The sequence below is a fragment of the Sminthopsis crassicaudata genome, chromosome 1 (assembly GCF_048593235.1).
Source record: "Sminthopsis crassicaudata isolate SCR6 chromosome 1, ASM4859323v1, whole genome shotgun sequence".
Lineage (NCBI taxonomy): Eukaryota > Metazoa > Chordata > Mammalia > Dasyuromorphia > Dasyuridae > Sminthopsis > Sminthopsis crassicaudata.
This window is the reverse complement of record NC_133617.1, coordinates 635065664-635080087: the sequence shown is the minus strand read 5'-3', so window position 1 is coordinate 635080087 and position 14424 is coordinate 635065664. Positions and strand designations below refer to the sequence as shown.

Here is a 14424-nt window from a genome sequence, read left to right as displayed (position 1 = left end):
TATGGCTTCTTTGTGCGCTCCAGGCCAGCCCCTATCCCAGTGTCATAGACCTTTACTGTTGACCCCTTAAATTATCTTGGGCTGAAAAAAATCTCAGCCTGACTTTTAGTTGGCTTTGCCATTCCAGAATCCAATTTGAAAGCTTATTTTAAAGTTCTTAGCAGGGACTGAGAGTGTTCTAGTGGGTTGGTGCTTCTATTCCTGGCACCTCACAAATATTTTTTCAGTAGAAATTCAATTTATCAACATGAAAACTACAGCAAATCATTAATGCAAATAGACTATACAATCTATCTATGGATAGAAATGTAAATTAACTCAATTCTGAAGTTTCAACCATTTGTATATATGTTCAGCCTCAAAACAACAAACAAATTCTTACTAAATCCTCTCATCCCTTCAAGATATCATCTTATATCTGTCCTCCTTTTTTTAATCAAGCACCTAGAAATCTCTGTTTAATAATCATTGCCTCATTTCCTCTTACTTCTCAACCCTTTGCAATCTGGTCTTCAACCTTATCACAGCTTTGTCCAAAGTTATCGGTAATTTTTTAAACTGCCAAATCCAATAGTCTTTTCTCAATCGTCATCCTTCTTGCTGCTGGCCACCTACTCCTGACTTGATGCTTTCTCCTCTTTGCGCTTTTGTTACACTGTTCTTTTCTAATTCACTTCTGATTTGTCTGTCTTTTTCTCAGTTTTCTTGGCTGGGTCATCATCCAAATTCACCTCTCATCCATATATATACCTCAAGTCTGTACCTCAGGGTCCATTCTCTTCTATCTCAACATTTCCCACGTGGAGATGTCATCAGCACTCATGGGTTCAATTATCAACCTTATGAAGATGATTATAGTCTCTCTCTTGAATTCTTGGTCAGAAATTTAAAACTGCCTGTTAAATACTCCAAATGAGTTCAAATGAGTGTAGATATTTCAAACTCAAAATGACTACAATAGAATTCACCCAAACCCATTCTGATGGCAAATTACACATATCTGCCACACATATTTTCAGTTAATATTCAGCATTGGGTGGAAATGAGAATTATCCTTGAAGAAATTACAATCATAAATACATGATTTCAACACTAAGTAATGATAGACCCAAGTTGCTATATGTTTTAAAATTTAACTCAATTTTATTATACAGTTTAGAGAATTATTGCATATTTATATATGTTTTCTTTAGTAAAATACCCATAGAAGGTTCCCAGGTCTGTAATCTCTAAATATACACAATGTCTTTGTATTTATTGGCTTTCTGCCCTAGAGCTCATAATCTGAATTAGATGATTCAAAATTGTTAGATTATGGGGAAGAGACCAAATATCATTTTTTTCTCCAGCAGAGGGAGTCTCTTTGATATTCTGTCCATTTCCATATAAAAGCAAATGCTGTTCTTCTTTGTTCTTGAAATTTCTTCTTTCCAGTTAAAATTAGGGAAAATAGTTCTTTTATTTTAATCCAGTAGTGATGTAAAAGAATGTGAAATACTAAACTAGGACCAGCAGCCACCAGGTCCTACCCTTTTTCAGAAGAGAAGTCAGAAGTGCTTCCAATGGGATTTTCACTAAAAGTACAGAAACCTCAAAAAACATTAACTGCATAAAAAGGGCAATACAGGGAATACCATTGATATTGACTGTCCAACAGTATTTAGCACCTTGCTTTGTTGATAGTTGGTATTGATAAACTTAAGAAACATTGTGACTAGGTTACATTGCAAGAATTTGGAGAGGTTTAGTGGTATGCTTTTTGTGAGTTTAAATTTAAAGTGCTGTGCTATTCAAAATATTTTTTAAAAGTGCAAGCTGCAGGTGTAGAAAACTGAGTCCTTGATCCTTAATTCACTTCTCTTGAATCTGTCAGATGACAAAATTTCCAGCTCTTGAGGTCACAAGTTCACACCTGAAAAATAAAAAATAAAGATAAAAATTTTTGAAAGATCATATGAGATTTATTTACTCATTTATTTGAATAAAACCATAAACTTTGGCAAATAAAAATAAATTCCATTCATTTTAGTATTTGGGGGCAGCATGGTGTAGTGAAAGTACACTAGTATTAGGGAGGCTTTGATTTATGACTTCAAAAGTCCTGTGATCTGTGACAAAGACACTCCTGAGTGAACAGATGAGGTCACAGAAATTGCCAGTCTGAAACAGACATCATTGCACAATTGGATAGTTTTCTGTTTTGATGAAAAACAGCTCATGATATGGCTTAAGAAGTTCACCTTTTCCAGAATGATATACAACAAAGTGTCCAGAGAAAGCCATCCAGGCAGCTATATGAATTAGACTCCTTTAAAGCTAAACTGTTCTGCCACAATCAACTATCATCTGATTCTTTTGCTTTCCATCCTATCAACACAATCAGGTCCAGAGTCACTTTAGGAAGGATATCCAAGAGTTTGAACTTTCACTGCTTTTATTCGCTACCTTCAGGTAGCCTCAGAATGTAAGAGCCATTACTGCTCCCTTTCTACATCCATCTGCAGCTCATGTGTCCTTCACCCCTTTTCTGTTAACAATTAGTTCAGCATTTCGAATATCTGGTGGTTAATTTAATTTCTAATTTGCTTAGTGACCTTGATCAAGTCACTTCATATCTCTAAACCTCAGTTTCCTCACTGGGAAAATTATCTCTAAGTTGCCCTTCATCTCTGACATTCTGTGATTCTAGAAAATAGCTACTCTCAAAAGTTTTGTTTTCCTTTTAATGGAAATAATAAAATAAAAATGATTCCAAAATTTAGACTTTCCTAAGTTGTCAGTGATTTAATAAATGTCAAATCTTCATTCTCATACTTCCTGAAGTTTCTGCAGCATTTTACACTTCCTCCTGGATTCTCTTTACCCTTTCTAGGTTTTCATGACACTGCTCTTTTCTGATTCTCCTCCTACACGTCTGATCTCTCTTCAATCTCCCTTCTGAGGTAAGTTAGTGGAAAAAGAAAAGAAGATGCAGAATAATGCTTTGGTGGAACACTCATTGTTCATATGTGTGACTTCTCTATCCATGTCATATGTATTAATGGTGGGTAATCTCCCCCCCCCAACTTTAATCTGGGTCCTTTTTTTTTTTCCTTTTTCCATTCTCAGTTGGTGATTTTGATAGCTCCCATGGGTCCAGACGATTCCCAGATCTGTCTATCCAGCTTCACCTATGGTCCCACATCACCAACTTTTAATTATTGTAAACTAGATGTCCTGTAGGCATCTCAAACTCTAATGTCTAAAACAGAATTTATTTTCCTTTCCTCTTATAAACTTCTTCATTACTGTTGAAAGTACCAACATCCTTTCAGTCATCCAAGATGGTAGCTTCAAAATCATCTTTGATTTTTCACTCCCACTCAACTAAATCTTGTCATTTCTATGTTCACAATGTCTCTTGTACACATACATTTTTCTATACTCTCACAGCCCCAGGCTCTCAGTGCAATAGATATATTTCCCTACTTCAAATCTCTCCTCACTCTAACCAGTTTTCCACTTACATGTCAAAATGATTTTTTCTAAAGAGAAAGTCTGATCATATAAAACATCCCCCTCAACTTAATAAATTCCAGTGGTTTCTTATTACCTTCAGAATAAAATATAAAGTTCTCTGTCATTTCAAGATCTTCATAGTCTGTTGCCTTATACTTTATTACACTTGCACTTTGTGCAAAATATTCTTCCACTCTCCCTGCCTTTTCACTGATTGTCCTCCATGCCTAAAATGCTTTGCTACTTTTTTTCTATGTCTGTTAGTTTTTCCTGGTTTCCTTTTAGATTCAGCTCAAATTCTATCTTTATCAAGAGGATTTCTTTGAATTTCCCAGTTACTAGTGCAATTCTCTCATCTACTCTCAGCTACTCCATTACATCTTCCTAGTTATGAAATATGTTATTTCATCCTCTTGAATATAAGCTACTTGAGGGCTGAGATAGATTTTACCTTTATTTTGTATCCCCAGTGCTTAGCACTTAGTAAGCACTTAATAGATATTCCTTAACTGGCAATGCTCAAAGGAATGAGGTTAGACACAAGAACAACCTTTTCAAATGAAAATGCTCTTCAGAACCTGGGATGTGCCCTGAAAAAAGATTGTCTTTCCTAGTACGTGTTAGATACAGAATGAATAATTCAGCTTTCTGACTATTAGATACATCACTTTTTCCATACCCTGTTCTTATTTCCCACCTCCCTTATGAAAATCATCCCATTCTATTAGCTTGGTGGTTGTCTTTGCTAACAAAATGATCACTCCCAGGAATATTTGTTCTTTAAAGAAGGACTTCTACAGAGAGAAAGGGCCCCAAAGTCTTCCGACTTATGTCATAGCTATCATTATATCTCCAGTGGCACAACAAAGGGCTTAATAATTATTGCATGTTTGTTAAACATAGACTGTTTGGAAGAAAGTTCATAAAATAAAGCTGGAAAGATATGTTTGAGCTGATGGTGAAGGGCTTTAAAATGATAGTTAAAGGAATTTGTATTTTATTCTAGAGGCAATATAGAGCTGTAGTAATTTTTTCAGCAGAGGAGGAGTATTGGGTGGGGGGGAGGCACCTTACAGGAGGAGATAAAATATGCACAGAGAAGCATCCAAAGAATGGTGTCTAGCTGACCTATGTATGCTGTGAGAGCCTTGCTTAAGAAGAGTGAGCTCCACGTATTATTCATTAACCTTGAGGCAATTCATAAGAGCCATAGAACTGGAAAGGATCAGAGAATTTTAGAGATTTTAAAGATTACTCCAAAGATATAAGCTTAGAAGATTTGTCAGGGGAGGGCTGGGGATGGCAATGATAAGTCAGTACTGTTTTCATGTTTATTCATTACATACAAGTTCCATATATTCTGTCAAACACATCAGGGCCTCATTTAATGACTGTATACAGATAATTAAATCTGCAACCAGGATTAGGTAAATGTATTAATTCAATCATTTATTTCCAGTGAGCTGCAGAGTTTATGACATATAATATTTTGGGGCATTTCCACATCTATTTAAATTTGAAGGTCAAGATCACTGATTAAAATATTTCAATTCCTCATTAGTCAGTGGTGGCCAAGAAAACAGTGTATTATATCAGGGCTTACCAGCCTGGGAACTAATCTTATGATTCTTATAACACTCTTGAGAAGTCATTTCCAGTTCAGTATTTGGATAAAAAGTTTTGATCATTTCAAGTTTCTAGTCATTCTGTTTGTTGGTTCTTTCCTGCTTCACTTAAAAGTTCATGATTTCAGTCTATGTCTAGCAAAATGTTTATCAGGTTATACATGATCTTTGGTTTCAAGCACCTACATTTTTTTCAGGGGAGCAGATACTTTACATACAGCTTGAAATGGGAGGAGGCAGTGAGGTAAGAAAGAACTCTGCAGAAATAAGCAAAAAGCCCCAAATCAGCCTTGCGTGCAAATCTGGAGTCAAGTTCAGAGCCAAGTTGTTTAGGAGAAAGGGTTCTGAATCCCCCAACTGCACCTCACTCCACTCTGCTTGGTGTTCTTTCCCACCTCAATTATATTTCTCTATATATTTAATAATAATAATAGCTAGCATTTAGATAGAACTTTAATGTTTACAAAGAAATTTACATTACAACATGTCATTTGATCCTCACAACAACTTGGTGAAGTAGGTGCTATTATCATCCCCATTTTACAGATAAAGAAACTCCCCATTTTACAGATAAGGAAACTGAGGCACGTTACAGAGCTTGTCCATGATCACAGGATTGAAATTCAGATCTCCTAGATTCCAAATCCACAGCTCTGAGCACTGAACCACATAAAATGCCATTTTTTTTGCTTCTTGGATCCTTCTAATTTCTTGAAGGGACAGAATATTAGTTTTCATTTTGCCTTTGTGTTCCTAGCAGTTAACATAGTCATTACACAAAAGAAGGTGCTTAATAAAAGCCTTGTTGACTTAGAGCAGTGGTCCTCAGACTTTTTAAATAGGGGCCAGTTCACTGTCCCTCAGACTGTGGGAGGGCCAGACTATAGTAAAAACAAAAGCTCACACTCTGTCTCCGCCCTCAGCCCATTTGCCAGCCACATAAACGTCCTCAGCGGCCGCATCTGGCCTACGGGCTGTAGTTTGAGAACCCCTGACTTAGAGCACATGGGATTTTGAGTCAGGGAACATAGACTGAAATCCTGGCCCTGTGAAACTTGCCAAATTGCTGAATTAGTTTCTTCGTCTATACAATAGAGGCATACATGGGGATTCTGGAGATAGTTAGACTAGGTCCTTTCCAGTCCTAATTCTAATGTGATCTCAAGTTATATGGAAATTATGAATGACTTTTAAAATGAATTTTGATTAAATTCTAAACTCATGTATAACACCCAATGACTAGTTCAGAAATGACTGGTAAAGGACATACCACTTTCTCAGAAAGACTAGAGCTACTAGTTTTGTAAGGGGGAAGAGCATCTGAAGAGTCACATTCACATCCTCTCTGATGAATCTGGCCTTTGGCCAGGTTCTCCAGTACCAAAAGACAGTGGAAAGAACACTGGCTCAAGATTCAAAGAACCTGGGTTCAAATTCTGCCTTTCTTACTATCTGTGTGCCTTTGGGCAAGCTTAACTTCCACACTGTCAACCATCAAGCATCTATTAAGCATTTACTATGTAGCAGGTACCATGCTAAGTCCTGCAAATACAAAGGAAGGTAAAACTATACCCTGTACTCAAGGAGCTCACAGACTAAAGGGAAAGATAATATATATATATATATATGTATATATATATATATATATATATATGAATAACTAAGTAAACACAATCTAAATGGGAGTTGATCCCAAAGGGAAAAGTGCTAGCACTCCAGGGAGACCAGAAAGTCTCCTGAAGAAGATGGAACTTGAGCTAAATCTTAAAGTCAAGAAAGCCAGGAGTGGGAGGCTAGGAGGGAGAAAATTCCAAGCATAGTATACTGCCAGAAAATGGAGTGGGGATAGAGTGTCTTGCAAAGGAACAACTAGGAGATCAGTGTCATTACATTGTAAATTTCTTGGAGGACAGTAAAGATAACTGGAAAGCTAAAGATGGGCCAGATTATAAAAGTCAAATGGAGGATTTGTAGTTGGATAGTAGGTTATAGCGAAAAGAATATTGGATTTAAAGTTTCAGGGTCCAATGCCAACTTTGTTACTGATTATCTATAGAACCTGGAGCAAGAACTTTTTGTGCTTCAGTTTCCTTGTCTAAAATATTATGGAGCTAGAGTAAATATTTTTAAAGTCCCTCCAGTTCTATTTCTTGTGATATTACAAAAAAAAAGGGGATACTTAAAATAAAGTAAAAACTATCCACATTGATTTGGGATCACAGATTGAGCCCAACTCTCAAAGTTGTTGTTTGGGGGAGACAATTGGGGTTAAGTGACTTGCCCAGGGTCATACAACTAGTAAATGTCTCAGGCCAGATTTGAACGCAAGTTCTCCTGAAGACTGTGCTACCTGGCTGTACCCAATAATTTGCATTTGTAAAAAGAATTATTTCTAACTCTAAGGAGAGATTTACTAAATCTGAATTTTACAAAAATACAGAAAAAAAACACAATTATAATAATGATTATGATGGAATAATATTAGAATTGGAAAGTATTTTGGAGATTTTCTAGTCCAATACTTCTCCAGATTCTGGTATGCAATATGACAGATAATGTAAAAGGAGATATTTCTAGCCTTTCTGAAATCACACTTGAAAAATAGTCCAATCTATTCTGACTCTTTTGAAGAGTTTAAGGCCCACCCTGTCAATTGAATCCAATAAGCATTTATTACTTGATCACTTTCCTCCAACCACTGTTCAAAGATAAATCAGCAGAACCATGCAAGGGATCTCAGAAGATGTCTAATCCAACCCATGCCTGAAGAAGAATCCCCTCTACAAGTTATTCAACAAGTGGTCATAATGAAACCTTTGCTTGAAGACCTTTAGACAGGGGGGACTTGCCTCTGAAGGCAGCCTTTTCCATTGTAGATAGCTCCATCTGTGAGAAATGAGTTTGGGATCTCTCTCATGGTTGAACTGAGAATGAGCAGAAGACCTCATTCATTTGTATATTTTCAGGCATATTATAATCTGTAGAATTTCTCCAATTTTTTCTTGCTGTTTTTTTAATAAATGAATTTACTTGCTATTTATTATTTCTAAAAGTCTTTGTGTAACCAGATTTTGGTGGGAAGGAACTAAGCTGGTAAATATAAACTTAGATCTATTCTTTCTGCATAAGAAACGAGATTTTTTTTCTGAACCTCTAAACATTGTACCTCTAGAGATATTTGGGTGGTCAGGGAGAGGTATAATTCTAACTTGATTCTACCCTAGAAGATAAGTAAGGGAAGGAACATGCATGCAGTCTTGTTCTTTCTCTTGATTCTCTCAAGGCAGAAATCACAGTTTCCCTTGAAGAAGGATGAGCCAGATTCTAGATATCCATCCACACCTCACATGAACTGCATCTCTATATTTAGACAATTTATGAAGACATAGATACCTCACAAGGATACATATATCATACATATTATGGATAAATAGAGGATAGGTAAGAGGAAAGAGAAGAGAAATACTGCATGGCCATTCTGTGTACATAGAAAGCACTTTGCAAAACTTACAATGCTATATACATGTTAGCTGCTATAGTAATTATTATGAGTTATCATCATTATTATTATATTTCTCAAAGACTGCTGTGCTTGGCTCCTTCCCAAGTTGAAGAGGATGAAATGGTGAGGAGATATCCCTAGAAGGACTTTTTTTGTTGGTGGGAAGTAGAATTTGGGGGATGAGGAGAACTAGTAATAATGGCAATAACTATGACAATAGGAAACAGGTTCTGTATGGTTTCTGCAGGACTGTCCTATAATTCTTGACAAAGGCAAAGATTCTCTTGCCGCTCTCCTTTTTTTGGGCTTCCTCCCCAAACCTGCCACTTCTTTGTACTTCATAAAGTAGTGGAGACTCAAAAATCCCTTCCAGCTCTCAATTCTGGATCTGTAGTGTATTGCCCCAAAGCCTCACGATATAGTCATTAGGAAACTATGGACAAAGTGAGGGTTTTATCTTATGATGAACAAGAAAACATTAAAACAAAAAGAAACCAAAACAAAGACAATTCCCCAAATGGAGCATCATATGGTAGAACATAATGTTTTTCCTCATTAGATTGGAATGGGGAACCAGGATTGTGGCCCTTTTGAGGGACCAGCTTGATTCTGATAAACAGATTGTTTGGGAAAGTACCAGACATACCCTACCAATTCTCCTATTGGTTTGCAAATAGGGACCTCCCATGAAAGTCAGTAGTAAATATGCAGGACTCAAATCTACTAGCCAGGAAATAAAAGATTCCAAGATCTAGAGTTAGAAGGAAATTTTAGACTAACCACTTAGTCTTAGAGATAAGGGTAATGAATTCTAGGGAGGGGAAATGACTTGCCCAGCATCACAAAGGTGATATCAATCAGAGCTGGAATTGGAAATTAGGTTCTCTTGCTCTGCTTCCAACATTGAACACTATTGACATCATGACTGGTTTTCCATTTTGCCAGATTTTTGTCAAAAGAACTTGCATTTTCTTCCTGATCCAACATTTCAAGACAGGGTTAAGTGAGGAGAAAGACCATACAGAATGCCCCTTCATTTTTATTTTTGTCCATGTCCAAACACCTGATCCAAATTATGGTGGGGAGATATCCCTATAAGGATTTTCTAGGAAATCAAACAGTGGTAAGAGTCAGAGATGAATTCTGCAGAAATTCAAATCAAAACTACTGAGTCACTCTGAAGGTTCCATAGGCTGCTTGATTTTTTCTCTGTTGTAAGAACTGGGATTTAGACAAACTAAGTTCTGGCACTTGGAAAAGGGATTTGACTCTTTTTGTTTGGCCTCAGAGCAGCAGAAGTGGAAATAATGTGTGGTCTTTGCACATTAGTAGATTTTGACTCAGAATAAGAAAACATTTCCCAAGAATCAGAGTTGTACATAAATATAAATGGATTGTTACAGGAAATAATGAATTCTTTCTTTGTTACTGGAAAGAGGCTAGTAAGGGTTACAAGAAATGATTCCTTCCTAGCTGAGACTATGTATCTATGCACTCTGAAAGGCTAACTTGACCAATATGGTCCTCAGAATCAGCAGAATTATTCTATTAACATCTGGATCTCATAAACATTAACATATTCTTGGATCAGAAATTGAACAAAATAAGGCAGTTCCTTGAGGAACAAAGCATTACTCCCCTTCCTCTCCTCACCCCTAATTTTTTTTAATTTAAAAAGGGGAAAAACAAAACAGTACCTGCTTACCAAAAATCAGCACCAGCTAGGTTGGGGGAAATACTATGACAATATCAAATCAAACCCAGCAAGTCAGAGTGGAGATTATATTATCATGAAAACATAGAACAGAGAACTAAAAAGGTCCCTACTATATAGTTCAAATTCATTTAATGAGCTTGATGAAGATGCTGAGCCCAAGGAAATAAAATCACTTGCTCAGTTATTAAGGATCAGACCTAAGATTTGAACCCTTGATTTCCTGACTTCTGCACAGTCCAGCCCCTTTCCCACTATGAGTTTTTAAGCTAGCCATAGTAGCAATGGAGCTTACCAGTTCTGTGAGAAACCTTTGAGTTCTGTCGTAGTCCAAGGAAAACCAGGAATACCGCCACAAAAATGATGATGCAGGTAGGAATGAAAACATAAACCAAGGGTAATTCTCTATATGGAATTTTCTCTTGATCTGCAGAAATAAGTTACCCAGATGTTAAAAGACGGCCAGTTTCAACAGGGATGCTGATACACACCATCAATAACTACTTTGGACTGCTTACTCTGTGCCATTTAACCAATCTGCTAAACTATCAGATACTTGGGAATTTCCAATTGAATTAAATTGGGTTAAATAAAGTTGGTTCTTGCCCTCTAGGAACTTAACATCTGTAGAGATTTTTGAGATGCTCAAGTGAAATATACTTTTTAAAGAGGATTCTGGGAAGTTGACAGATTAGGTCAGAAAACTTTGGGTTCTCCATATTTCCTCTACAAGGAAAAAAAAAAAAAAAGATAGAATATTGCCTCAGGGAGAATACTGAGCAGCCTGGGAAAGCTCTGACTTTCAGAGCCTGAGGCTGGCCTGAGGGAAGTGGGAACACCTCCATGCCTTGGGGAATAGTTGGGGTTAGGAAACAGCTTCAGCCTTAGAAACTTTCATCTTATAGAAAGTCTATGGGATCTGACTGCTGAGTAGAAGACTGAAGGAAGGACCAGGTCCTTGACTAGGCTGCCATGCTATAAGGGAGAATGAGCTAGCACACACCTATTGAGTGCAGTAGCAGAATGGCAGACACTGGCTGGCTCTGGGAAATTGTAGGAGAGCAAATTGGTATCAGTTCCAGGACAGAGAGGACAGCTGTAGTTTGCAGCTACCAGAAGCACCACAAGGAGCAAGATTATTTGCAGGTAACATGCCTGGGGGCCATACCAGTGGTTTAGAAATGGAGAGGAGTGCCCAAGGTGAGAGCACAGATCTCACAAACTAACAGTAAGAAAAATGCGCTCCCCTTATCTCAGGAATTGAGTTTGATTACACTAATAGCTGCTAAAAAACAAAATAAAACTAAAATGAAGAAGCAAAGGAGAAAGAACTGAACCATAGATATTATGGGGATAAAAATTTGGGTTCATATTTAGAAGAAGATAAAATAGAACTTAAAAAAAAAGCCACTCTTTTCAATGAGAAACATCAAATCGTCCCAAACCCCAAAAGATTTTTTGGAAGAACTTAAAAAGGATTTAAAAAACCAAATAAGAGAGAGCCAGAAAAGTTAGAGGAAAAATTAAGAGCAATCTAAGAAAATTATGAAAAGAAAATCAATTAGAAATAGAGAATCAAAAACTTAAGGAAGAAAATAATTCCTTGAAAACTAGAATTGGGCAAAGGGAAGTTTATGATATTCTAAGAAGAGATATTAAAAAAAAATCAAAAGAATGAAAAAATAGATAATGTGAAACAACTCATCAGAAAAACCAATCTGGAGAACAGATTAAGGAGAAACAATATAATAGACTATATTAAGATTACAATTAAAAAAGAATCTTGATGTAATATTACAAGAAATTATCAAGGAAAATTTCCCTGAAGTTCTAGAACAAAAAGGCAAATCCCCCTGTCACCACCTGAAAGAGATCCGAGGAGAAAACTCCTAGGAATATCATAGTCAAATGGCATAGCTCCATCAGGGAGAGCATATCATGAAGCTACAATGAGGATTACATGAGACCTAACAGCTACTACATTGAAGGATTGTAGGATTTGGAATGCTATATTTCATAGAGCAAAGAGTGGGTTTAAATCAAGGGTAACTTACCCAACAAAGTTAAATATAATTTTAACTAATAAAAAAGATATTTAATGAACTGAAAGACTTTTATGATAAAAACAGAATTTAAGGAGCAGAACCAGGAGATCATTATATATGGCAAAAAGACTATATAATGATCAATTCTGACTGAAGTGACCCTCTTCAACAATGAATTGATTCAAACCAGTTCCAATTTTTCAGTGATGAAGAGAGCCATCTACACCCAGAAACTGAGTGTGGACCACAACATAGCATTTTCACACTTTCTGTTATTGTTTGCTTGCATTTTTGTTTTCCTTATCCGGTTTCTTGTTTGTTTGTTTTTTTTTCTTTTTCTTTCTAGATCTGATTTTTCTTATGCAGCAAGATAACTGCATGAATATGTATACATATTTTGGATTTAACATATATTTTAACATATTTAACATGTATTGGACTACTTGCCATCTAAGGAAGGAGGAGAAAATTTGGAACAGAAAGTTTTGCAAGGGTCAATGTTGAAAAAATTACCCATGCATATATTTTGTAAATAAAAAGCTATAATAATAATAATAAAGCACAGGAAAAAAATCAACATATAACATCTAGGAAAAATATAAAGTAAACTTTAAAAACCAAATACGAGGGACTCAAAAGGTCAAATTGTTCTTATTTGTGAAAATATTATGAGTACTCTTATGGCTATTATTACTATTTGGGTAGTGTGAAAGAAATACTTGGGCTGAGTTGAGTATTATGGGATGATTCCACAAAAAAAAAAAAAAAAAAAAAACTGTAGGGGAGAGATAAAAAAAGAGTAATTATTTCATACTAATGAGGTGTAAAAGGAAAAATTGAAACAGAAGAGGTTAGTAGTGGGGAGGATGAGTAGTGCTACATATACTGCTAGAATAATATAAAAGTCTTCTAAATTCAGAAAGAAATAAGTCAAGGAAATAGGATTGGGGGAGAGGATAAAGGAAGGAATCTTGCATAAGTTAAGATATGGAAGAGAAAGGTAATGAGTAGAAGTAAAGCAGAGGATTGAGGAAGGGTAGGAATAGGGTGAAAAGGATAGTGAGGAAAAATAGGTAGGAGAAAAATATACATGTAATTCAAGATTAAAATGGGGTGGGATAAATTGACCCATAAAATGAAAATTAATAGATTAAAAATTTGAATTCAGCAATATCTTTTTTTTTCCAGGAAATGCTATAAAAATGAGATATAAAGAAAGATAAAATAAAGATCTGGAGTAGAATTTATTAAGCTAAAAAAAAAAAAAAAAAAAACACCAAGGGTAGCAGCAATCATAATCTCTAAATTAAAGCTAAAATAGATTTAATCAAAAGAGAAAAAAATGGGGAAACTATACTATGTGCCAGCAATATTTTTCAATATTGTTTTTTGGAAATTGTTTAAAATAATTAGACAGGACAAAATATATTTTTATATACTGTACACCAAACCAGACACAGGAGCTATATGACCATAAATATAAAATGCTTTTTATACAAATAATGTCAGATCTAAATAATTGAAGCAATTTTTACTATTCATGAGTAGGTAAAGCCAATATAATTTTTTTTAAAAAGGACAATTTTACCTAACTAATCTGTTTATTCAATGTCATCTCAATTAAATTACTAAAAAATTATCTTACTGATTAGAAAAAAAAGTTACAAAGTTCATTTGGAAGAACAAAAGGTCAGGGCCTTCAAAGAAACCTAGGGGAAAAAGATGTAAAGGAAATAGATTCAACAGTATCAAATTTTAAACTATATTATGAGAGCATTGTTAAAATGTAAGATGAATAATTTCGTTTATTTTAAATAAACTTATGTAGCCAAGAATAGAAGCAATATTGAAAATTGGGTGAAATTTTTCATAGACAATCTTTCAGATAAATTATGATGGTGTTGAAATACTGCTGTGATGTAGGAAATGATGACCTTGATGTAGAGAAAGATTTGAAGGAAGATGCTATCTACCTTCAGAGAAACAGATGATAACAGGAAATAAGCATAGTTCAGTCTTATAAATATATGTATGAATATA

General features: G+C 35.5%; 1 protein-coding gene across 5 annotated transcripts in view; it reads right to left on the bottom strand.

Annotated features, from left to right (window-relative positions):
* Positions 1–1117: 1117 nt before the first annotated feature.
* The window catches only part of PDCD1LG2 (programmed cell death 1 ligand 2), a 51993-nt gene continuing 38686 nt past the window's right edge, over positions 1118–14424 (bottom strand). For all 5 annotated transcript variants that reach the window (XM_074282860.1, XM_074282863.1, XM_074282861.1 and 2 more), the window contains exons 6-7: positions 10635–10766; positions 1118–1912 (exon numbers count right to left, since the gene is read on the bottom strand). In XM_074282860.1, coding sequence (XP_074138961.1) covers positions 1899–1912; positions 10635–10766 — 146 coding nt within the window. In that variant the 3' untranslated portion in view covers positions 1118–1898. The remainder of the gene's footprint in view (positions 1913–10634; positions 10767–14424) is intronic.